This window comes from Myotis nattereri (genome assembly GCF_964212035.1).
Source record: "Myotis nattereri genome assembly, chromosome: 17".
Lineage (NCBI taxonomy): Eukaryota > Metazoa > Chordata > Mammalia > Chiroptera > Vespertilionidae > Myotis > Myotis nattereri.
The window spans coordinates 48834175-48859980 of NC_138092.1; the positions used below are offsets into that span (position 1 = coordinate 48834175).

General features: G+C 47.8%; 1 protein-coding gene across 1 annotated transcript in view; it reads left to right on the plus strand.

Moving 5' to 3' along the window:
- Positions 1–11064: 11064 nt before the first annotated feature.
- CHMP4C (charged multivesicular body protein 4C) overlaps positions 11065–25806 on the plus strand; it is a 33151-nt gene continuing 18409 nt past the window's right edge. Inside the window, exon 1 of the mRNA XM_081111646.1 lies at positions 11065–11305. Within this exon, the coding sequence (XP_080967772.1) occupies positions 11119–11305 (187 nt within the window). The 5' untranslated portion in view covers positions 11065–11118. The remainder of the gene's footprint in view (positions 11306–25806) is intronic.

Below are 25806 nucleotides of genomic sequence, written 5' to 3' on the forward strand. Positions count from 1 at the left end.
GCGCGCGCGGCGCCTGCTGGGAACATGGGAAACCCATGGGCGGAGCCTGCAGGTGGGGCGTGACCAGGGCCGGAGGGGCGGGGCCACGGCGCGCGCGGCGCCTGCTGGGGAGGTGGGAACCCAGGGGCGGAGCCTGCAGCTGGGGCGGGGCCAGGGCCGGAGGGGCGGGTCCACGGCGCGCGCGGCGCCTGCTGGGGAGGTGGGGAACCCAGGGCGGAGCCTGCAGCTAGGGCGGGGCCAGGGCCGGAAGCGGCGAAGCTGCTGCGTTGAGGGTGTCTTGAGGGTTTGGGGTTTGCCCTCTTTTTCCTGGACTGGAGTCGTCACGACGGTCAGTAAGGAAGCGCTCAGCTTCCGCGCTGGAGGGTTCGCGCTGCCGCCGGCGCCGCGGAAGGTCTCACTAGGATTGTGTTGTGATCAGTGAACGGGACTAGCACGGTGCCTGGCACAGGGATTTGCCAGAGTCCAGTGACTTGTGCGATTCCTCATTTCCCCTACACCAGTGCTACTTGATTATATAGTTTAAAGTAAATGCCCTTTGTAAGGAAGACATTAGGCTCTTTTATAAATAAAGGTTTCTTTTTTCCTTTTTCTTGCCTTTTTAAAAATCCTGGTAGAAAAAAGTCTCTGGCTCCCGAGTGCGTAGGGAACCGTAAAGGCCCTCATTAGAGAGCCCAGACGCACTGTAGACGGGGTTCCTTTGGGCCTTTGGGGTGCGGGAGTCCGCGTGCCTGGTGAGCCACTTCACAGGTTCAGAGGAAGGAGCCGTTGGCTGGGCGAGGCACAAATGGATGCCATTCCCAGTGACCCAGTGATGTGACGCCCGGCGCCAGTCAGAGCACATAAGTGACAAATCAAACTACTCATGATGGGGACTGGAAAGGTAGCCAGCGCCCCCTTCATGACCTTGGGCATCCCACATATAAAAGCCTAAGTGACCAACCATATGTAAATCTGACCGTCCAAACAACCGACCAGTCGGTACATATGACACGCACTGGCAACTTAAAAATAAATGTTGACTCGCGCATGCACGATACATAGAAAGCTCTCACTGGCGCCAATTGCATGCGTGTGTTTTGATCTGTCATTGTCGATCATGTATTTGGTTGACATTCTATTACAGAGAAAGGACGAATAGTGATATTATGATATTTCTTCTAATTAATTTCCTTTCAATGTGCACGAATCCGTGCACCGGGTCACTAGTTCTCTATGTTAGCAGTAAGTGTCCCAACTCCTACTCAGCAAAATGTAGAGGTCCGCTCTGCATAGGTCCCTCCATTGCAGGCTTCAGAGCAGTTGAGTGGTGAGAAGCACGTCTCAGGGTCCCGTCCATTTCTCCTCTGGTTGGCCCATCATCCTTGATCTACTCAGGTCTGTCTAACTGCCCACCACACCCCCTCAAGGAGCTTGGCTCTGAATTCTCTCAGAGAAAAGGGGTGCAGTGTCACTTCTGTAACTGCTTCAGGCTGAGGAGGGATGGAGGTTCTCTCTCGGAGCCAAGAGATCCTTGCTCTCTGTCAGAGGGACGATGAGGCCTGGGCACAGAAGGAGGTGGCAATGGTGTCTAGAAGTGGTATTCTCTGAGTACGAGTAGGACTTCTAACCAAGTGGAGAAAAACTTTGTTATAAATGTTAGTATTATTAGGGTAAAAGCTAGAGGTAAATTCAGGATCCAGTTCAATTCACAGGTGAAAAAAAATAAAGTTTTGAGTTTAATATTCACAACTGTATGTTATAGAGTCTACCGAAACACAGTTTTCCCCTTATAATCACCCTCATTTTTATTAAGGAGCCAAATTAAGACCAATTTATATTCTGTATTAAGTCTAGTTTTAATTTGGCCTGATTGTTTGCATGAACACAATAAGAATAGCAACTGATCATATAGGCTTTTTTTTTTTTTTTAATGAGCTTTGCTGGAATCTCATGATTGAGCTTTAATTGGCTCCCCAGGGCAAAGAAGCTGAGCCATCTAATTGCCATTAGGTTTTCCTGAAATACCTGTAGACTTAGGCCAGTTCCTCACATTCTTGAGGTTCCCAAAATGTCTTGGGGTTCTTTCCTTGCCATCTCTTAGGAAAGCAACCTTCATTCCTTTCCTGGAAAGACTGCCATGAACCATTGACCAAGCACGGTGCCAGGCTATTTCTCCAAGGTGCTCTTATTGGCCTCAGAGTCAGTCTTCATTCCTTAAAGCTTTCTAGTAACATCCAGAGTCAGGGCATGTCTCTTTCAGACATGACATTCCGGTCATGGTCTTGGTTAATAAAACCACAATTGGAAACTGGTCTTATTGAACTCATACAAAGAAAGTATTGCCATGATTCACTTACTAAGAATTGCCAAAGTCTGGAGGGGTAGGGTAGGGAGAAAAATAGATAATTTTCCAAATTGCTTTAAGAAAATAAACAAATTTCCTTATGTCTGAAAGACAAAAATTAAAAATCAGCAATACTTTCAACAAAAGTACAAAAACTATATAATTATTATTAGTTCATTCAGTCCCATAATCAATTTTTTGTTTCTCCTGATTTTTCCTGCCAGTACTTCTATAGAACTCTATAGCGTTCTAATAATTTTCATCCAGGTCGAAGGGGATGATCTGAAAATGTCAGAGTCCTTTCCATGGATCCCTCAGAAGATGTAACATTTTCCCAAATGCATTATAACAAAACAGTGAATACCTCTAAATAAGAAGAAGAAATTTAAAAGTACCCAGTTATGGATTTTATTAAAATGCAAATTACATGGAATCTTGTCCTTTCTTCAAAACACAATATTCCAGAATAACAATTAGAGCATATCAGAATCTATTTTAATAATGTGCATATAAGTAGAATATAGTTATTATTTATTTATTTAATAAATGACAAAGTTTCCCATGTACCTTAAGGAGAAAATTTTCTTCATAAAGAGAGAAAACAAATTCTCGAGGTATTCCAGGGCCTATTTAATGGCCTAAAGCCAACTCTATGTCAAAAAAAAGTTTCTTTAAATTCAAATCCTGGGAAGGTTGTCAAACTTTTTTGACCAAAAGATTATATATAATCATTGTTATTATGAAACAATATTAGACTATTTATTCAGTCAAAGTAACAAAATGGTATTAAACACAAACATAGGCTAGCAAAACTTCAGTTCCCACAATTAAGAAGATCACTTTTTATAAGTAATTAAGTACTTGATTAATATAACAAACTATATGTCAATTTCAATAATTTATAGAACTTTTACTTCCTGCGCAAAATCTGGAAAGACTTTTTTTCCTTTTAATAGACTAGAAAAGACTAAACAAATTCTGCATTAGCTTAGTTTAGATTCATTTATCTAATTAAATTTATTATTCAGATTACCTATAATTTCCTTTTAAAATTTATCTTCACAACCCTTCCATAACATTCACAAAGCTTCTTACAATGTTCACAAACCTTCTTACCCATTCAGATCTAACCAGCTTTAGAACTCAGTTTCTTTTTCCTTCCAAATGCATCTCCGTGCCTCATGCTTTCTATTACCAAAACTACATAATTTCTTTCCAATTGGTTAGATTCTTAACTCTTAGAAACCTTAATTTTTAGGTGACCACCAAAAATTAAGCAGTTATCATTCTTTAAGATTGGCAAATACATTACACGTTTGAGAGACATATTTTGATTATAAAACATTCACTGAGTTCAAGTATATTTTCTAGTTCTTCTGTAATAGAATGTCAAAAGTGGGCAAACTCAGATTAATATTTCAGTATCCATTTATTTAAAAATACGTAGATATTTAGTAATTTCTACAGCAGGACTCCAAAGTTTTAGTTACCAAGGACTTTATTATTTTTTTTTTCTTTACAACTTGGGAGTGGCCCCTGCCTCATGGCACTTCTGCAGCTCAGGCCCTTCTAGGAGAAAAACTTGTGTGAGGGGGGCGGGAATGAGAAGGTTTATTTTTCATACTCTTCTTTCTGAATAGACTGTAACAACATGAAATCTTGCATATAAGAAGAAATATCCTATTTAAAAACAGAAACAAAACACCCCCTACAGTAAATCAATGAGTGCTCCTAAAAGGAGGGACTGGGACCTTAGCCTTAGAATCTTACTTTACACTAACCCAGCCCAGCAAATGACCTTTGTTTCTGAGTGGCACAAAGTCCAAAGAGCAGAGACAGAGGATTCCCTGTGTTCATAAACTAAGTCCCCAAAAGATAAGAAAGCAAGCAAAGAACATTTTTAACCAAAGTTACATTACAGACAGACCAAACTCTCACTAGCCAAGCATTTCAGGCATCTGATGCCTTGAGAAGGAGAACGGGGAGATTCCCCAAGATTAGGAACTCTTGGCAGCTGCTGGGAAGTTCCTGCAGTCAATGCTATGGGGTCAGCCTGCTACAAGCAGCAGCCCCTCTCCCCTGCACCCCCTGCGGCCCCCTGCAACCTGCCCCCCACCCCCCCGCAGAGTGGGATATGCCCCATCTTTAAACAATTAAACCAAACAACAAAGAGACACAAAAACAATCATTAGACACTCTTATATATGATATTTATAGGCGCGCACAACCCAGCGACAAGAGCTTCACACCATGCGTTCCCAAACACTAACCTCTTGTTCCCAGTTAAGAGGATGTTTAAGAGTGAGGCCAAGCACTATTGCAGTAAAACACCCTTTTCCTTTCATTTTTCCCCCAATTGGTGGATAAGCATAAGTAGCCCAATTCCCAAGATCCATCCCCATGGAGTACCTTTTGGGACCAGGCTGCCAGCACCCATCATTGAACAATTTAAGCGAGCTTACAGGCAAAGTTACACCAGGAAAATAACACCCCAATATACAATGTTTACAGCCGTGCAAAACCCACAGACAAGAGCTTCACGCCATGCTCCTTGTCTGTCCGGCCACACAAACCTCCGAATGCCCTGCGTTTAAAAAACCACCAAAGCAGAGCAATGTCTCTCATCCCAGAGTGGATCAGACCAAGGGCGAGGAGACCAGGCAAGGACCGCTGGAGGTCTGTTGCCACCAGTTCTTGATCAGGCTCACGCAGTAAATGCATGCCTTTAGCCCAGACTAGAAGGCAGCAAGTGCTTCTCGTGCCATACGAACACGCTTGATTCCTCCTCCTGCACCCGGGACCAGATTACAGGCAATAGCGGTTGGGGTTGTAAAGAACAGGCGCCTCCTGGACTAGATTGCTTTGGCCCTGAGGTTGTAAATCTTTCCATAATGATAGTCAGTTCTCTGAGAGAGGATGGACTGCATTCTGATGTGAGCTCCCAGGTCCCAGGAAGTACAACTCACAGCGAGGTTAGAATGTGCTTTCTCTAATCAGAACAGAACCATCATGGTTAACAGATGATTAATATTTATTTTAATTATAGTGAGTTTCCAATATTCTACTTCTGCCCCTAACAATGTGAGGATGGGTGGGGCTCGGTAGCACTTCATGAAGGGACTTGAAAAGTCGGGGGGTGGGGGGGTTGACCCTAGCTCACTCTGCAGAGAGACAGCAGCAAGGTCAAGGTGATCCTGGGAAGTGGCTGGAAGTCGACTGTGATATCTAGCAGAGCAGAGAGGGTGGGAGCAGGATGCTAGCACTGGCAGTGGCGGCCAGGGGTCAGGTTTTGTAGTAGTGAGAGCCATGGGCTTGCTGATGGGTTGGATGTGGAGTATGAGAGGAAGGCTCCTAGGTCTCTGGCAAAATGAAAGCTATAATCATTAACTGAGAGATAAATTGTGTGTTCCTTAATTAAGCCCAAAATCGCATGGGATTGCATTCAGGTATAATGAAACTCTAGAGCAGTGGTTCTCAACCTTCTGGACCTTTGAATACAGTTCCTCATGTTGTGACCCAACCATAAAATTATTTTCATTGCTACTTCATAACTGTAATGTTGCTACTGTTATGAATCGTAATGTAGATATCTGATATGCAGGATGGTCTTAGGCGACCCCTGTGAAAGGGTCGTTCAACCGCCAAAGGGGTCGCGACCCACAGGTTGAGAACCGCTGCTCTAGAGGGAAAGGATGGTGTAAGAATCAGCTTTGGGTAGGTTATGCCCAATACAGGTGATATTACGGTAAAGCTGCATCTCACTTTATATCCTTTAAGTGGTTGGTGTAGAAAACATTTTACAGCCAAATCTGATAATCCTTAGATTCTGTCCCCTTTTTTAAACCAGTTTAATTTTCTTTTATTTTTTAGTCTTTATTGTTGAGAGTATTACAGATGTCCCTCCTTTTTACCCCTTGCTCCCCTACCCCACCCCCTAGTTCCTGCCCTGCCCCAGGCCTTCACTACCCTATTGTCTGTGTCCTTGGGTTAATGCATATATGCATGCAAAGCCTGTGGTTAACCTCTTCCTGCCCCTTCCCGCTGAGATTCACCAGTCCATTCTATGTTTCCATGCCTCTGGTCCTATTTTATTCATCGTTTTATTGTGTTCATTAGATTCTGTCCCTTTTTGTCTGGTCAGGGATAGACAGAGATAGGAAACACCACGAAGAGCTATGCAGGCAAAACTCAGTCACAGGCACCGTATATCTTCATTACCGATCAGGGCAACACATTGTTTATTTTTGAAAAAATTATTATTTTTCATAATAACTGATAGATCCTCCCTTCCTCCAACTAGTGGGCGGGGTATGATGTAACTAGCAGCCCAGAAATACCTGAGTGACTAACCAGGTACCTTATATGGACTATACATTGGACCACCAATCCATACCTGCCAAATACCCTAAGCCCTTGTCCTATATGGACAATGCAGTAAGCCACCAATCAGTGTGCGCCGAGTACACTAAGCCCCCCACCCCTTCCCATTCCGCCCCTCAAAAGGCGTGCCCACCCCTGCACGTGTTGCTGTTCTCCCCTTGTGAGGCAGCCCGGCCAGTGCTTCTCCTCTAATAAAGCCTGTAGTCCTGGTTTTAGGCCTCAGTCTGATTTTTCAATAACTACTTTTGTACTCATTATCGTGATTCAATTCTATATACGATGAATATTTGGTTCTAAGAAACAGAACTGCTGATGAAAAGAATGTGGACGTTCTTGTTGAGCTGCTTAATGAGTAACTATTTGACGATCATTCTGCAGTGTGTTTAAGGGGCAATTCTTCGGTTGCCCTAGAGAGTCATTTGGCATCCTAAAAATGGGTGTGATTATAAGGGGTGGCCAAAATGTATCAATTAGCCTGACACGATGGTCTTTTTAATGGATCTATAAATTCCCAATTTCCTTCGCCATCTTAACTGCGGTAAATCACCCTGAACAAGACCATTCTTTTGCACAACAGCCTCCTTATTAGCTGAGATCAATTGAGACTAGAAAATGAAAAATATACCAGATGCTGAGAACTCCTTATGAAATCACATTTCTGGGATGAGTACTGAATGAAGATTAATGTGTTATTTTCAGCTTCTACATCATTGATTTAAAAATTTATTCTCTAGTCTATACCTTATTGCTGGATTAAGCACTGATACATATTTGGAGGGTTTGCTTGCATGCAAATATTATCTTTTTCCTACTGAAGTTATGTATTAATGGAGGGAATGATTTCTAATTCAAATGTATCTTGTTTTGCATACCACATACATTTCTGAAAGTATTAAAAATTAAATCCAGTAAAACGGATTCCATTTTCCGTTGAATTATAAATTAATGATTAAACCACTTGTCTCAATTTCAGATTGATTTTCATTTGCTCTACAGATAAAATACAAGATCCTTATCAGCACATCGTGTGGACCCTGGACTCCGTCTGCCTTTGGAGACAGTCTCACACTGCTCTCCTCTGCCTCCAGGCCCAGCTGGCCTGGCCTTCCTTTGAACCATAAGACTTCAGACTCAAGATTTTGGTACATGTTGTCTAAAATTTAACCCTTTCAGTGCCAACCAATATCCTAGGAACTAAGCTAAAATTGCCAAGGCATTTTGAATTAAGGTTTTTAATTTTTTTTCCCCGCATAAAGAGTGAACTACTAGCATCTAATAGTGACACTGCAGGAGGAGCGCGCGCTCCCAGCACAGGAGTTAAATTCGCTAACACCCCATGCTTTATTCCCCCTCCCCCCAGATGACACATATAATACATTACTTCCTTAATTCACTGTCTGTCTTCCACCACCTAGAAAGTAGACTCCCTAAAAATGCATGGGTTGCCCTGGCCGGGTGGCTCAGTTGGTTGGAGCTTTGTCCCATACATCGAAAGGTGGCAGGTGAGCACAGAAGGCAACCAATCAATGCTTCTCTCTCTCTCCCTTCCTCTTTCTCTACAATCAATAAAAACATATCCTCAGGTGAAGATTAAAAATAAAAAAGAATGCATGGGTTTTAGTCTTTCTTTTTTCTCTGTGACTCTCTCACATCTGGGACGGTGTGGGGCGTATCGCACGCACCCAGGAGAAAGGATGTTACTGCTATTGGCACAGGCCAGTGAGCCAGGACAAGGGGAGCAGGGCAGCAGGCCCACAGCTGAGCACACTGACGGCAATTTACCGCAGCTACAGGTCACCTCCTAGACATAACATCTCAGCCTCAGTTGTGTTTCAGTTCCAGACCCAGAAAGGCAGCAGAACCAGGTGGGCGACACCAGGACCAGCTGCAGTGACTGAAGACCCCCAGCCCTGGCACTGACCAGTCGGTGGAGACCACGCCCTGCGAAAACTGGTGAATATTCTGCCGAAACCCTCCCCTGAGGCCCCCCCAAGATTCCTGCCTGCAGGAGAGAAATAAAAGCCTCGATACAAAGGACCCAGGAGCTCTCTCCCTCTGGGGAGCAGCTCCCACCATTCCCTCCCCCCTCTTCTGCGCCCACAGGCATGCCTCTCCTAAACAGTAAAGGACCCCAGAGGCTTGCAACCTGGGGGCACTGGGCAGGCCAGGTCATCCCAGGCTAGTGCCCTGAAGCTGTTCCCAAGGCCCCCTTTTCTCTGAGAGCTAGGGCAGCCCAGCCTGGCTCTGCTGTTGCTTCTTCTAGACCAGCGGTTCTCAACCTTCCTGATGCCGCGGCCCTTTAATACAGTTCCTCCTGTGGTGGTGACCCCCAACCATAAAATTATTTTCGTTGCTACTTCATAACTGTAATGTCGCTACTGTTATGAATCATAATGTAAATATCTGATATGCAGGATGTATTTTCATTGTTACAAATTGAACATAATTAAGGCATAGTGATTCATCACAAAAACAATATGTAATTATATATGTGTTTTCCGATGGTCTTAGGCGACCCCCGTGAAAGGGTCGTTCTACCAAAGGGGTCGCGACTCACAGGTTGAGAACCGCTGATCTAGACTAAGCCCTTTTGTGTGTTACATCCCCAGCTTTAATAACTGTTCCCTCATAGTCACCTGGACTCTTGTGAAACTTTTCCTGCATGAAGTCAAGAAACCCACACTATAGGCAGCCCTAGGCAGACCCCTCGGGCCCAGGTCCCCTGTCCTGTGGCACTATCCCTGGAAGGCAGCTGTTTCGGGGCAGACTACCCTTGTATTGCCAGCACCTTATATAGAGATACACTCAGTAAAGGCGTTAAACTAACCAGCAGTGGGAGCCTGAGCAGAAAATGTGCTACTTCTCAACTCTCCAGGGCCTACAGTCTAACAGAGAAAATATGCTCCAAAACAGTCACAAAACATTCAGTCATAAACTACAATCCTTATTACAGTTTACAAGAAGACTAGCGGAAAATATGTGTTCCAGATCACAAGTGCTTTGGCTGGCCGGGGAGCTGGTAAGAAGAAGTGGCTGGCTGTGGTGGCTGGGGAATGAGGAGCGTCTGTGTGTGTCTGTGTGTGGAAGAGAGAAACCAATGAGCCTCCTATGAAAATGTCTGATTTCTTTGGCAAAATTTGACACTGGCTATTCCAGAGTTGCATCAAGTGGACCGACCTGCTGCTTGTGTTAGTAGGATGGCAGACGAATTGGGTTATTGATCTTGAGTATCAAGGTGTATTTGTCATAGTAATGGATGCTTTTTTCCCTGAGACAATCAGTGCTTAGCTAAGGATCACAAACAGGTCCCGATGACGTGGGGCAATGTTGCTCAAACAGGCCGTGTTGTGTGGGGTACATACAGCTCTTGAAAACCAGGCCGCAGACTCAAGTCCACGTGCACTTCTCCATGGCGTGCTCGCGCCGGCCGCAGTCACTGTACATACTGGTGTCCTTCCAGCTTGCCACACTGTCGGGGGCCTCCGAGATGGGACCGAGAGAGCGAGCATGAGCAAAAGAACATTTCTTTTCTCTGGGGCTTTTCTCTTTTTGTTACTGAGGTGTCTCTGTAAAGGCATTTGACACACTGGCAGCCTCTCATAGGACAGCGCTACACTAACCTCACGCTGAGGGCTCAGCTGCAGGACAGAGCTGAACGCAACCACCAAACTCACTGGGAAGTTCTGATGTTGGGACAGAGAGACCACCACCCTCCAGGCCCTTCCAGCTCCATAAGGGTGAGGTAAGGGTGACGTGGGAATGACCCATGCGGAGAGCAGAGCACACAGGCACCTGCCCACATTCCTGCTCTGCAGAGACAAGCCCGGTCAGACCTGCTGCTCCCAGAGCAAGCGGCTCCTCACTCCTGCATCACAGCGCAGGTCCCTGTGCCTCCACACTCACACCCACGGGACACACACACCGAGATCCACATACCTGATGTTCTTATTCACAAGGGCAGAGGCTGTGCAGGGACACCATGCACACACTAACACACACACAGTCACAAGCACATGCTTGGAGGAAGCGTTTTGTTTATCTGGGTGTCCCAGCACACACACACACACACACACACACACACACACACACACACGCGCGCGCCCCCACAAGACCCTGGAACATGGGTGTGCTGACCTCCACCCATGCACCCCTGCACGGACAAAGCCGCAACTACCTGGCGGTGCCCGGAGTTTTGTCCTCCTTCCCAGCCGTCCCCAACTCCCCAGGCCTGCGGCGCCCGCGGCCATGTCCCACGGAGGCGTCCCCAACCCCCCCTCCCCGCCCCCTGGCCGCCGAGGGCGGGGCGGCGCCAGGAAATGCCCAGGGGTGTGTGTCACCTGCCCCGACGGCTTGTTGATCCCCGAGCGCCGCCTCGGAGGTCGGAGCGCAGACCCAGGACGCGGCCCCGGCGCAGCATGAGCAAGTTGGGCAAGTTCTTTAAACGGGGCTCTTCCCGGGGCCGCGCGGCGCCCAGCCCGCAGGAGGCCCTGGCGCGGCTGCGGGAGACGGAGGAGATGCTGGGCAAGAAGCAGGAGTACCTGGAGAGCCGCATCCACCGCGAGCTCAGCCTGGCGCGCAGGCACGGCACGCGCAACAAGCCAGGTAGGCTGGCCGGCGCCCGGCGCGCCCTCTGCCCCGCGGGCACCTGCTGGGGGCCCCACAGGCGGCCGGCTGCGCTCCCCCAGCCCTTCTAGGCGCTGGCCCCGGGCTGCGACTGCAGGGCGCTGGGCCCGCCGCTCCCGGAGGGCAGGGTGATGGAGATGAGCAGCACTATAGGCAATATTTAAAACACTCAGAATGAATGCAAGAAAATTCACGATGAACAAAATATCAGAAATTTAAATAAAACAGGATCGGTATTATTTATCCCCCCCCCCCCCCCATGCTGGCTCTTTTGTTTTGTGCTCGGTGCTTCTTTATTTAAGATTCTTTTAAAAAATATATCTGCTTTGTTCAACATGGATTTTTTATTCATTTATTTTGGGTTTTAACTCTATGGCATGAAAATGTTATTTATCTCGACTACTACAGTTTTTGGCGGCCCCTTACATTTTGCTCCTGGCTGGCCTCACCCCAGTCCAGCCCTGCTGACCTCAGCACTGAATATCAGGCTTTCTCCCGTGCTCTTGCCTATGGAATCACACACTTCAACTTGCACCTAAACCTCCACTGAAGTACATTCTAGTATGTTCCGGTGTACCGGGTGCCTCCGCTGCTGAAGACTTTAATCGGCTGTCGTGCAGTTGAGACCTGATAACAACCACAAAAACAAAAGTCAGGGAATTAATTATTAAATTTCTTATCACTGGTTTTTGCCACTCAAGGAACTTTGAGTCGGTAACAATACCTAGTGTTTCTGTTGCACCTTGAATCCTTTATTCTTAGCCAGAGTTCCTTGATTTTTCATGGTACAGCCCTCTATAGAGGAGAGATCTAAACAGCACCTGTGGAACATAGAAAACCCAGCGAGGAGATGAAGGGATTTGCTCTTGTAACTCGAGGGCAATGGCAGACCCAGGACAGAGGTGGCCGCACAGGACTCTGCTCGCCACCAAACCCTGGACTTGCCTCCTTAAGTCATAAAGAACCTTGGGAGTTGGACTCCCTCCCCCAAGCGATGCTGCCATCATTAAACCCAGGACAGGAACACTGTCTCCTGGGTGGACCTTGAAACCCTGCTGCTCCCTTAAAAATGCTTCCTGATACATTTGTGCCCATTATTACCAACAATAAGAAGGTCAAGTTTCATTTTTCTCTGCTAACTATCTCACTTTTCACCATATTATAGTCTGTTTTCCAGTGAAGTGCTGGTTTCTATTTTTATTTTATGCCTGAAAATATTTGGGGACGTTATTAAATGCGGTTTCTACGTGAGACGAGGCCCCAGGGGCTTGCTGAAAACTCACTGCCTTTCTGTTCCCTGGCCTTCTCTCCCGTGTGACATGTACCTGCCTTTTCCTTAGTGTCAGTCAGGGGTTTTCTTTTCTTTTTTCTTTTGTCATCCATTTGGATCTGTAGAAAGCTTATTTACAGTAGTTGCTCAGGAAATACTAGTTTTAAAAATCTGAAAAAAAAAAGAATATCTGCTTCTCAGAAGTGGTAAAAATATAGATTTGCTTTCAGAAGACAAAAATGTAAAATAAACATGAAAATGTTCTCCAAATGGCAATTCACTAAAGGGTATATGACTAGAGGTGACAAAGACACCAAAATATTAAAGACAACACTAAGCACATCAGCCCAGCTTCCTTAAGTCAGAGACGTTTCAGACGGATGCCAGGGCCAAGTGCAAATTAGCAGCTGGCGTCAGCAGGCCGTTTCCTCTCTGTCCTGCCTCTTGGGGACTTCTTTGGTGCTGCCCAGCCTGCCGGGGCCTTGGGAACAGGAAGAGCTGGTTAGCATGAGGTTATCTGTAATCTGAACTATGGAAAGAATTCAGTCAGACCCAGCTTTGGAAGCACTGTCCGTAGCCTCATCACCAAATACCCAGGTCATTTCACATGCACATAGTTACGGACTTCCATTAGCCACCAGGGAATATTGTCACACACACAGTAAGACCCAATATACTTGGTACTAAATGGACTTTGCTCGATCAGTGTCGGTGCTAGAATGGCCATAATTTACATGACAACCAGAGTGACCTCACGCATGTGCAGTTAAGCTTTTACTTCTAGAGGTGGTTGGCCAGCTAACATGCTGTCAAGAACACTAGTTGAGTAGCCAACTAGTATCGCATGAGGAGGGACAACACTCCCAGCCGGTACAAATTCTTCAGCGATCTATTTCTCAATAACAACAGAAGTTTTGAGAGCATTCTGAATGTAAAAAATGGTTTTCTTGGTAAAATGAGTAACTGACATTAGCATAAGAAAGTGAGAAATGGAAAAAAGTAGAATAGAAACCAGATCAATTGAATAGGAAAACATGTGAGAAGCGGGGTCTCACTGGTGAAGTTGTGGGCACGTGAAGTATGTGGACTGGAGAAAATAGTCAGAAAGCCTTCCTCACTCCCCACGGGAGAACAGGTGATAAGAATGTGCTGGGTGTATAACTAACCTAACATTAGGGTGGTACCGGAGGCTCCACCTCAGCTCAGTGCCGTGTGGCCATCCTGGTTCGGGTGGGTCTCTGACCTCCCGCAGGGCACAGCACCTGCCAGGGCACAGCACCTGCCAGGGCACAGCACCTGCCAGGGGACGGGGCTGCGTCTTCAGTGAGCCTTGCATTCTCGGTGTATTGAACCTAAAGAGACATAGAGTTGGGACTTCACTGAGCTCATGGAACAGGTTGACAAACTGCTTTTTGCCTGCTTGGCCAACGTATGTTTGTTTAATGCATGTGCCTGTAGAACTCAGTCTGAGACATGCCTTCACCGTAATGCGTAGCAAGGCTGTGCAGTGGTGGCGAATTCTCACTGCAGACTTCTTGGGCAGGTACTGTAATCCACCAGAAAGACCCCCAGTCTGCATCACCAAACTGGCTTGGCAACAGTCATGATGCTCCCGGCCCCGCTGATTTAAGAGAGGAATGCTTGGAGCAAGGCTTATAATTCGGTTAGAAACTTGAGAGGTCAGACATCCCTCAATGCAGTTATTCAGATGGCGCTGTAGCTAGTGGCCTGCGTGTGAAAAGCACCCTTTCTGTATGTCACTGAAGTGTTTTCTCCTCCTGCTGACCGTCCTCTAGAGCAGTTTTCAGTCCTGGCTGCGCATTAAAGTCCCTTGAAGCCTGGGCCCCGCCCCCATGGATTCTGCTCTCAGTGGCTGGGGTGCGGTGTGGGCACTGGGTAATTCCTCCCTGTGTCCTGGGTAAGTAAGGGTTAGGACCCTAACTCCACAATCATGGTACTGAGGCAGAAGGACAAGTTCTCTTATCTTACGTGTGCCCTCACCTTTTCCAGAGCATGGCTCCCATGGGCACTGATAATATTGGATGCTTCATGGCTGGTGTCCTCTGCTGACCCCTCCTGCCATATGGATGGGACGCCCTAGGGGTCACTGTTCTAACCTCCCTGTGCGTGTGAGTGCACATGTAAATGATATCATGAAGAGAGAGTCAGGGAAATTTCTCAAATGGAATATCCTGGCCCAGTTTTTTCACATTCGATAGGAAGTGACTTAGTGCTGGAGTGAAGCAGTGGTTCTCAACTTTCCTAATGCCACGACCCTTTAATACAGTTCCTCATGTTGTGGTGACCCCCAATTTCATTGTTACAAATTGAACATAAGTAAAGCACAGTGCTTAATCACAAAAACAATATGTAATTATATATGTGTTTTCCAATGGTCTTAGGCGACCCCTGTGACAGGGTCATTCGACCCCCAAAGGGGTCGCGACCCACAGGCTGAGAACCGCTGGAGTGAAGAGCCAGCCTGGCCTGCCATTGAGAAACCCGGCAACTGTAGACCACGCTCAGGGCCTCCTCTCAGTTTCCTCATCTGCATAACGGCGTGAGGAGGCTGATACCGAGCGGTGAGGATAGATGCCATCATTGTGGGAAGCCTTTCTCCGTGCTCTGGAAATATCGGCCGGTGTTACACCAGTAGCTGTTTTTGTAAAGCTGAGAGTAAGTTCCACTTATGGCCCAAACTGTGTCTCTGGAGCAACAGGGACCAACCTACCGCACTGTGCGACGTGAGGAGTGTTTACAACATGAGGACAGCAGTCTGAACCGTCCTCACGAGGCTGGGTCTGGGGCGAGCCGGTGAGACCCTAGGACACCCTGCAGGCTCTCACCCTGCGACCTGAGGGTGAACGCCCCTTAATTCCCACCCCAGTGCCCCTCTCCCTCGGGAGAGGCCCGGGCCTGCTGCTTACCTTGTGTCGGGCTGAGCAACAAAGGCAAACATGTCATCATGTGAAAAGGGTGTGCCCGGCTGGGTATGCTGGGCCTCAAGACTGTTGGGCTGACAGAGAAGAAAGGTTTGGGCAGCGAGGGAGCAAGTTTGGCCCAAACCCCTACATTACATGCGATGGCAGTGAACGCCGAGTGCCGAGGCCTCTCCCCTCTTTATCTTCTGTTTGAGTAAGAGGCCCGCTTGCGCCGGGGCATTCTGTTGGGAGGCTGAACTCCCTTTCGGGGCCGTGTTGGAACCTCTTTGGGCTTTTGAATTTGCTTTTTATTACCTTCGCGGAGCTGAATTCTGCAGTGGACCCTGGGGACCGGAGGACTTTGTGTGAGGAGAACCAGGCCCGTGTGGGCAAGTTCAGTGCCAGTGTTGTGAGGGCAGAGCGGCTCAGGTGACCAGCCAGCCACGGACTGCAGGTCCTGGAGCATGCAGTGCCCCTGGGAGAGGGATCACTTACCTGGCGACCTCCTTTCTAGCGAGTTTCCAGAATGTGCGCCTCAGGTCACCAGGTCAGAAGTCCTGAGGACGTCTGGTGAAATGTGCAGCCACCAGGAGCCCCTAGATTCTGACTTGGTGGAAGGTTGAGTGCAGGGCCCAGAACCGGAACGAGTAACTCCATTCTGATGCGCACTGCCCTCTGCCCCCACTTCCGCCCTCACGGGGATGCCTGGACCAGGAAGCTCTACCTGCCCGCCCCCCCCCCCCCCCCAGCCCGTTTATCAGCGAAGGACCTGCCCTGGAGTTTCTGACCCATCCTCCCGGGGAAAATGGAGGCTCACATGGGACTGTGGTCCCAGCCCTCTCGCTGGCCTGTTGTCCAGGTGCAATGACAACCGAGCATCATCATAAAGTGTTCTGTGTGCCTCCGCTACCTGGTCTTTTGTGCCACACTCTGGGGCCTGGGAGAAGAGGGAGGTTTATTCTGTCACAATAACACAACCAATGTCTGGGCGGTCTCTCTTCTGGAAAAGACAGATCCATGGAAATGGGACCCCCTCAGTCCCCGCCCCCTGTTCCCTCCCCAGCCTGGGGAGCTCCTGGCTCCCACCCCTCAGTGGGAGGACCCAGCCTGGGGAGCCTATCACTTCCTTAAAGCTCCTCACTTCCTCCCACCTCCCTCTCCCAGCAGCGGCAGGGTCCTGGGACTCACCTGTCACTCACACCTCTGTTGTGGTAAATAGCCTGGTTTGCAGCTGCTTATTCAGAGGCCCTCACTGGCTTTCCCCACTGGATTTGGAAAGAGTTAAAAATGCCGGCCAGATCGACCCTCTTCCCCTTCGGAAATCAATTTGTTAAGCTGGCACTCGGGATTTTACTTATATTTCTATGAGATCTCTTGTTTTTGGTTGCCTTGAAATAACGATTTAAACCTTTTAATTGTATGATATGAGCGGTTTCTTTTAGTTGAGTCAGACACAGATTTGATGGGCAGCCGGGTGTGTGTGTGTGTGTGTGTGTGTGTGTGTGTGTGTGTGTGTGACTGTCAGAGTCTGTTAAGCATGTTGAAGCAGAACGGAGGGGAGAGCCTGTGGCCTGGGCCCGTGCAGGCCCAGCTCCGTGTGCGCAGGAGGCTTCTCCCAGGCGCGCCGGGCCCACAGGTCGCACTGAGAGTGGCCAGCTGTCATCCAGCTGTGAACACCGCTGACCTGCATCTGCAGCCCAGGTCCTCTCAATTTCCCCACCGCTTCTCTTCAGTGCGCCTTGTGAATTACTCCTAAAACCGGCTGCGGTCACACAAGTGCTGTTTCATGAGCTGATCGTGTGTGAGAGCCATCAGGTCGCCTGGAGAGGTTTTTAAAATTCTGTTGCGAGACATCCGAGGGAGGCTCAAAGCCTTCCTGACGGTTTTGATGTGAGCAGGTTCGCAGGACAGTGTGGGCACCCAGGAACCCACAGTGAGGACGTCGGTGAGGTTAGTTGGGTATTTTTCATCTTTGTGAACTCATCTTGGCTTCCAGTTACCACCATCTTCTTGGCTGTTTCCTCAGACACCGCAGGCTAGAGCATTTCTAGTCTCTGTGGCTCGGGTTGGACAGTTTGCTGACTGTTCTAGCTGCTTCTAGGAGGGTAATGGGTACCGCTTCTTGTGTGATGGATCTTACTTCGAGTCTGCCTTTTTCCTTCGTGAACTTGGAGCAGCATTATAAATATTGGAGCATTCGTTTATTCTGCTTCATGTAAATTCCACAAAACTGGATAATTGCAAAGAATATGATTTTCCTTGATTTATGCTAATTTTTTTATGGAAACAGAGTTTGTATGGTCCTGTTTTAAAGCAGTCAGAGCTCCTAAACCTGGATGGTGGCTTCTCCAGCCCACGGCAAAGCCCTTACCCAGCTGTCTAACTCGTGGGTATTTCCAGGGAGGGACGAGGCATAGCTAGAAGCCCCACGCCCATCCACCCTGGGCCACTCCATCAACTTTCCTCAGCCCAACAATCTACAGACCCTCAAAACGAAACAAACCCAAAAAGCAACAACAAGAATGGTGATTTTTTAATTACAGAAAATAAAAAGTTGATTATTCTCAGTTAAAAGTCAGGAATCCTTGCAGTAGAAGTTAAATTCTTTATTTAAAAATTCAAATTTAATGCCAATCGTTTAATTTAAATGAAATGAAGTTTACAGTTTTATATTTGGCTTACCTATAACTTTAGAGGAATAAAATTATGCATCCAAATATTTGACAGGCTCTTAGGACATTTTCTTTTCTATTTTAACATGAATTTCTAGAATCTCTTTATTCTTCCACATAGGGTTTATACGCCACCTGGTCATACCGTCTGTGTCTTATTTGCTCAGCAGTAACATTGTTCAACAGGCCTGTTTCCATGCACAGCACTATTTACACGACCAATTCTTTCCATATGTTTTATGCATCTATTTTATGCATCTAAAGTGAAAGCAAATGTAGCTTTGGAGCCTGAGTATTCTAACTCAAAATTTCTAAAAAACTGCAGCAAGAAAAAGTTATGATTATGTTAAATCAATGTATTTAAAGATCACATATATAAGCCTATGATTTTGTGAGCAGTTTGAAAAATTCTATTTCTGTAAGCTCTCGATTTATTGGGTATTGTTCTCCTACTTTTATTTGAGAAATTAAAGAATATTATAGCTCATCACCAGTTTCGTAGTGAACCTCTTAAAGAATTTCAGATGGCAGTAGTCATCGTGAGGACAGGGGCTTGTATGTATTTCTTGAGATTTCGATAATAGGACCTCAGAGGAGTAATCACACAATTACAGACAGTGAGCCGCAGGCAGGGCTCCAGGGCTTTCATTCATTGGTTCTCAGGGGTCCCTGCAAGCCACGGGCACAGCGGTAGGAATGTCACTGCATCACATGAGCAGAAACGTTGTTTACAAGTAGAATATAGAACCATATTCTAGAACACACACTCATGCAAACATACATATACACACATATACACATACACACACAATATAAAATTATATCCATGGATACACATGCCTACCTTTTAGAATTAAGCTTAATCAACTATTTCTGAATTTTTCTGTTTAATACTGCTGGGCGCATATTCATGCTGTTTTCCTATATTCCAGGCAATAGCAGGACCAGAATTACCAATTTGTGAGCTCACAAACACTGCTGGTAGCAAGTAAAAGACTCATTCAAATAGCTATCTATTCTGCCTGGTGTCCAACCCAATTAATTGGGTTTTTACAAAGAATATCAAGTAGATTTTAATTAATAGATTGGTATGTCCTGCCAATAACAGGTTAATTCTACTTGTTTGGCAATTGACCTAGGAAGCAATTGGTTACAAGAAATAAGAATGTCAGAGGGTATTTCAGATATCCTCTATGTAAGTATTTCTTCCTTCAGGGACAACTGAGGGCTGATTGGACTTTGAGGTCATGACCTCCCCGCTGAGACTCACCTGTGTGACCCCTGAGTGCGAGGCCCTGAGGACTGCCTTGCCTTCAAGCAGGACAGGAGCGTTGTTTCTGTTGGAAAATGACCTTAGCTTCCTCCGTCCATTCACTGTCTTTCTGGGGATGGGAAGGGGCGCTGATCGCTCTTCTTCTCATCTCATATACTTTATAATATTAATAATCACCCTTTCTTTTTTGTAAAATAATTTATTAGTTATTGACTCATAATTTTCTAACAAAGATAACATAATTGAAATATTTATTTTAACATATCTCTATATAAAAATGGTTTTCCATTCTAGAACAGAAATCCAAGTCATTTTATGACTGGTTGAATTTACAAGATCAAATCCTGTTAAAGAGTTTTTAAACGTTTTTATTGACTGCGATTTTAGTTCATTAATTTCATCTATTATTATCATATTTTGAGGGAAGGAAATTTCTTATTAAATTTATATGTGTTTGCTGAAAAAATCTTAATATCATCTACATTATATCCAAAGGAGTTTATAATGTCTTATGCAATGCAATAAATAACATTTTTGCCACAACAATCTGATATTGTCATTTCATGAAATTTGTTGCATATCATTTATCTTTCCATCTTCTTCCTTTCTTTTTTCCTTTCTTTCTCATATATATATATATATATATATATATATATAATTGTTGATTGTATTACAGATAGCTCCCATTTTCTCCCCTTTACCCCTTCCTCCCAGCCCCTTCCCACCCCCCAGGTCTTCACCACCCTAGTGCCCATGTCCATGGGCTGTGCATATAAGTATATAAGCCTTTGATTTATCTCTCCTGGTCCCCCAAACCCCACTTCGAGGTGTGTCAGTCTGTTCCATGCCTTCATGCTTTGGGTCTTATTTTGTTGGTCAATTCATTTTATTCATTGGATTCCACAAATAAGTGAGGTTATGTGATGTTTATCTTTCTCAAATTGACTTATTTCACTGAGCATAGTATTTTCCAGGCCCATCCATGCTGTCCCAAAGGGTAAGAGATCCCTCTATTTATAGCTGCATGGTATTACATGGTGTGAATGTCCCACAGCTTTTTTACCCACTCATCTACTAATGGGCACTTGGACTGTTTCCAAATCTTAGCTATTATGAATAATGCTGCTCTGAAATAGGGGTGCATAAATGCTTTCTGATTGGTGTTTCTGATTTCTTGGGACATATTCCCAGAAGTGGGATTGCTGGGTTAAACGGAAGTTCCATTTTTAATTTTTTGAGGAAACTCCATACTGTTTTCCACAGTGGCTGCACCAGTCTGCATTCTCACCAGCAGTGCATGAGGGTTCCTTTTTCTCCACATCCTCACCAGCACTTGTCATTTGTTGATTTGTTGATGGTAGCCATTCTGACAGGTATGAGGTGATATCTTATTGTGGTTATTTATTTATTTTTTAAATATATTTTATTGATTTTTTTACCGAGAAGAAGGGAGCTAGAAACATCAGTGAGAGAGAAACATCGATCAGCTGCCTCCTGCACACCCCCTATTGGGAATGTGCCCGCAACCAAGGTACATGCCCTTGACTGGAATCGAACCTGGGACCCTTCAGTCCACAGGCCGACGCTCTACCACTGAGCCAAACCGCTTAGGGCCTCATTGTGGTTTTAATTTGCATTTCCCTGAGGATCAGTGACTTTGAACATCTTTCTTTCCTTTTTACAGAGTTCAGCCCAGTTCCTGGCTTGCTTACATCAGTAATCCTCTCCCAAACGCCCTTCCTCAGGATGTCCCTCAACACTCTGCAGGCCCTTGTCCCTGTTCTCCAGGCACCTGCACCCCCGCTGCCTAGTCATATGCCACTTCTGCGTCTTCCTCTAGCTCCCCACTTCCCTTTCTCTGGCATTTGATATTGATGACATTGCTGTGACCAGCTCGGTTCTGAGGATTGCGTCTCTGATTCTCAATGGTGCTAGGCCTGGAACTTGGCGGGGTTCAGTGGGGGAGGTGTGGGCTGGTGCCTGTGTTGCCATGGCCCCCTGTGGCACCTCCCCTCACCCTCCAGAGCGAGCTTCCACATCCTCTGTGCATCCACTGACACCTGTCCTGCTCCTCTCCTCTGCCCTGGAGGTGAAGGATGTGACCTAAGCACACAGGCCTGAAACACAGTAGGTGCTTAGCAAATGCTCCTTGAATGAGGACTGGGACTGAAGGCCCATTTCCTCCTGGGCTCCTCTGAGGCTGTAGCCTCTGCCTTTGTCCCTGCAGGGGCCACACGGTGCTGGGCGTACGCTAGATCCTCAGTGTGTCCTGTCCCGTGCCTGAAAGGAAAGGGTAAGGAATGGTTTATAAAAGTGACGAGGGCCAGGGGAATTCATAGCGGGGTGGTGCGGGCCAAATGATAATAGAGTTTTCTAGTATCCCTCAGCTGTTTCCATCTAACCTTGACTTTGAAACACTTCGGTTTTTATTCCATTTGTGAAATGCTCATGGTGTTGGGTATCCAGGTTGTGCTTTTCCGGAGCCAAGACCAGCTGCCACGGACAGAAAGCAGTGTTTGATTGACGAAGCGATTTGGATGTAAGACCAGGGCTTCCATTCAAGTTTCTCACCTCAGACAACCAGATTGTGAGACTTCCTAGTTAGGAGCTAAAGACAATGAGGTGTGGCGTTTGTACTTTAAGCACCGGGGCTGCTCCTGCGAGCCTCGCCTTTTAGTCCTTCCGTGGAGCTGGTCCCTGCCCAGGAGGGGAGCGCGGTCATGCAGTCCCCTCTTTCAGACAGGGAGTCTGCAGTCATGGGTGTGATGGCTCCTAAAAGGTGCTTGCTTTTTGCCAGCTAATGCCTCAGCGATGCACGCCTGCACACACCCTGAGTGCGGGAGTCAACAGGTTGACCTTGAAACCCAAGATGCCCTACTCATCATGTGAGCGATGAAGCTGCTACGCTTTTCTGCTTTGTGTTGTGTCTTCATCGGTGACCGAAGCCTTCCTCCGGCAGCACTGTGGGGCAGGGAGGCACGGGGCTGGTTGGATTTTGTGAAGGGGTAATTCTTAAGTTTCAGTCCCAATCCTCGGGGGGCTGGAGTGAGGGCTCTTCCCAGCTCCCCCGGCAGCGGGACTCGGGACATTGTTCTGTGACTCCATTGCTGAAGGCAGCACTGGCAGGCGGGGAGACCAGCCCCACCCCTGGCTGCTTCTCCACCGCAAAGGAATACAGTGAGTTCCTTTGTTGTAGGAAGAATGCCAGCCAGTCTCACCTGGTGCTTTCATGCCTCACGGGAGCTTGGAGGATTAAATTGCACCCTCTCCAGAGGCTAAGGGCCTCGGCTCTAGCTGCATCCCTTTCTGCCTAACCCAGAGCGATGCTGGATTTGCAGTTTATTGCATGTCTTTGGAAAAGTACAGTTGTTACCTTCCCAAATCGTTTATTAGAAAACAAAGCCAGAGCCTGTTCATCCCAGGGGCGGTGGCATCATACCTTCACGTGAGCAGCAGCTCCCGGCGGGCGCCCGCCCGGGCAGGTCTTGCTCTTTGGAACAGAAGCCTCTTGTCTGAGTGTTTGTGAGAGGCTTACTGTGCCTGGCAGACGTCGCCAGACGCATCAGGTGTCTGGGGCCAGATCCAGCCACTCAGGAGTCATCGGTTTTGCTCACACACGGTTCTGTTAGAAAATTGCAGATCAGTTTTTGAATGTGGGGATTTTGCATGCAAATCCGGATCTCCGGCTTCTTTGACCGGATGGAAGCCACAGGAGCGTGTTGCCTCCAGGAGCTCAGGCAGGTGTCTTCCCGTCACCAACTTCACATAAACGCCCTCCCCGCCCCCCTCCTACCGCCATCTCAGGTGGGAAGACAAAGAAGGCCTCTCCCCTAACCTCTCTCTGCCCCCCTCCCCTCACCGTCTGCCTGGCCCTGTGAGTGGAGGACTCCCTGGAGGCCGCTCTGTAGTTTGTGGTGTGGTAATCACAGTGTAAATTGAGATCTCAGCTCTGGGTGAGCGGTCTAGTTTCTCCCAAACATTCTGAAGGGCAGAAACCATATATTAACTAACATAGGTGTTTAAGACTGCGCCCAAACCAGGCCTGGTTATGATTTGTAACAAACACTTGCAGGGGTGGGCATTAGACACAGGGCTCCCACACCCTGGGCTCTGACAGCCCGTGGAGGAGGTGAGGGTGCTGCGGAAGCCCCTGGCATTCAGGTCACTCACCATGTGCCGGCCACTGCACTAGATACTCTACATGTTATTTCATTTAAGCCCCAACAGCCGAATGAGTTGTATCTCCATTTCCCAATAAGCAACTCATGGGAGGCCACAGAGCTATGGCTGGATGGAGCTTGGATTTGAAAGAGGGCAGCTGACTCCAGAGTACAGTGTTCTGCTGTGGTCTTCTAGACATTGTTGTTATTCAAATGGGAGAATGCCACTTAAGAAGAGTGAAGGTCCCACACCAAGGTCAATGAGCACAGTGAAGGCCGCACACCAAGGTCAGTGCACACAGTGAAGGTCCCACGCCAAGGTCAGTGCGCACAGAGAAGGACCCACACCAAGGTCAGTGCGCACAGTCAAGGCCCCACACCAAGGTCAGTGCGCACAGTGAAGGTCCCACACCAAGGTCACTGTGTACAGTGAAGGTCGCACACCAAGGTCAGTGCTCACAGTGAAGGTCCCACACCAAGGTCACAGTGTACAGTGAAGGTCCCACACCAAGGTCAGTGTGCACAGTGAAGGTCCCACACCAAGGTCAATGAGCACAGTGAAGGCCGCACACCAAGGTCAGTGCACACAGTGAAGGTCCCACACCAAGGTCAGTGCTCACAGTGAAGGTCCCACACCAAGGTCAGTGCGCACAGTGAAGGTCCCACGCCAAGGTCAGTGCGCACAGAGAAGGACCCACACCAAGGTCAGTGCGCACAGTCAAGGCCCCACACCAAGGTCAGTGCGCACAGTGAAGGTCCCACACCAAGGTCACTGTGTACAGTGAAGGTCGCACACCAAGGTCAGTGCTCACAGTGAAGGTCCCACACCAAGGTCACAGTGTACAGTGAAGGTCCCACACCAAGGTCAGTGTGCACAGTGAAGGTCCCACACCAAGGTCAATGAGCACAGTGAAGGCCGCACACCAAGGTCAGTGCACACAGTGAAGGTCCCACACCAAGGTCAGTGCTCACAGTGAAGGTCCCACACCAAGGTCAGTGCGCACAGTGAAGGTCCCACGCCAAGGTCAGTGCGCACAGAGAAGGACCCACACCAAGGTCAGTGCGCACAGTCAAGGCCCCACACCAAGGTCAGTGCGCACAGTGAAGGTCCCACACCAAGGTCACTGTGTACAGTGAAGGTCCCACACCAAGGTCAGTGTGCACAGTGAAGGTCCCACACCAAGGTCACTGCGCACAGTGAAGGTCCCACACCAAGGTCAGTGCGCACAGTGAAGGTCCCACACCAAGGTCAGTGTGCACAGTGAAGGTCCCACACCAAGGTCACTGTGCACAGTGAAGGTCCCACACCAAGGTCAGTGCGCACAGAGAAGGACCCACGCCAAGGTCAGTGCGCAGAGTGAAGGTCCCACACCAAGGTCACTGAGCACAGTGAAGGTCCCACACCAAGGTCACTGAGCACAGTGAAGGTCGCACACCAAGGTCAGTGCGCACAGTCAAGGCCCCACACCAAGGTCAGTGCGCACAGTGAAGGTCCCACACCAAGGTCAGTGCGCACAGTCAAGGCCCCACACCAAGGTCAGTGCGCACAGTGAAGGTCCCACACCAAGGTCAGTGCTCACAGTGAAGGTCCCACACCAAGGTCAGTGCGCACAGAGAAGGACCCACACCAAGGTCAGTGCGCACAGTCAAGGCCCCACACCAAGGTCAGTGCGCACAGTGAAGGTCCCACACCAAGGTCACTGAGCACAGTGAAGGTCCCACACCAAGGTCAGTGTGTACAGTGAAGGTCCCACACCAAGGTCACTGTGCACAGTGAAGGTCCCACACCAAGGTCAGTGCGCACAGTGAAGGTCCCACGCCAAGGTCAGTGCGCACAGAGAAGGACCCACACCAAGGTCAGTGCGCAGAGTGAAGGTCCCACACCAAGGTCACTGAGCACAGTGAAGGTCACACACCAAGGTCAGTGCGCACAGTCAAGGCCCCACACCAAGGTCAGTGTGCACAATGAAGGTCACACACCAAGGTCAGTGCGCACAGTCAAGGCCCCACACCAAGGTCAGTGCGCACAGTGAAGGTCCCACACCAGGGTCAGTGCGCACAGTCAAGGCCCCACACCAAGGTCAGTGTGCACAGTGAAGGTCCCACACCAAGGTCACTGAGCACAGTGAAGGTCACACACCAAGGTCAGTGCGCAGAGTGAAGGTTACACACCAAGGTCAGTGC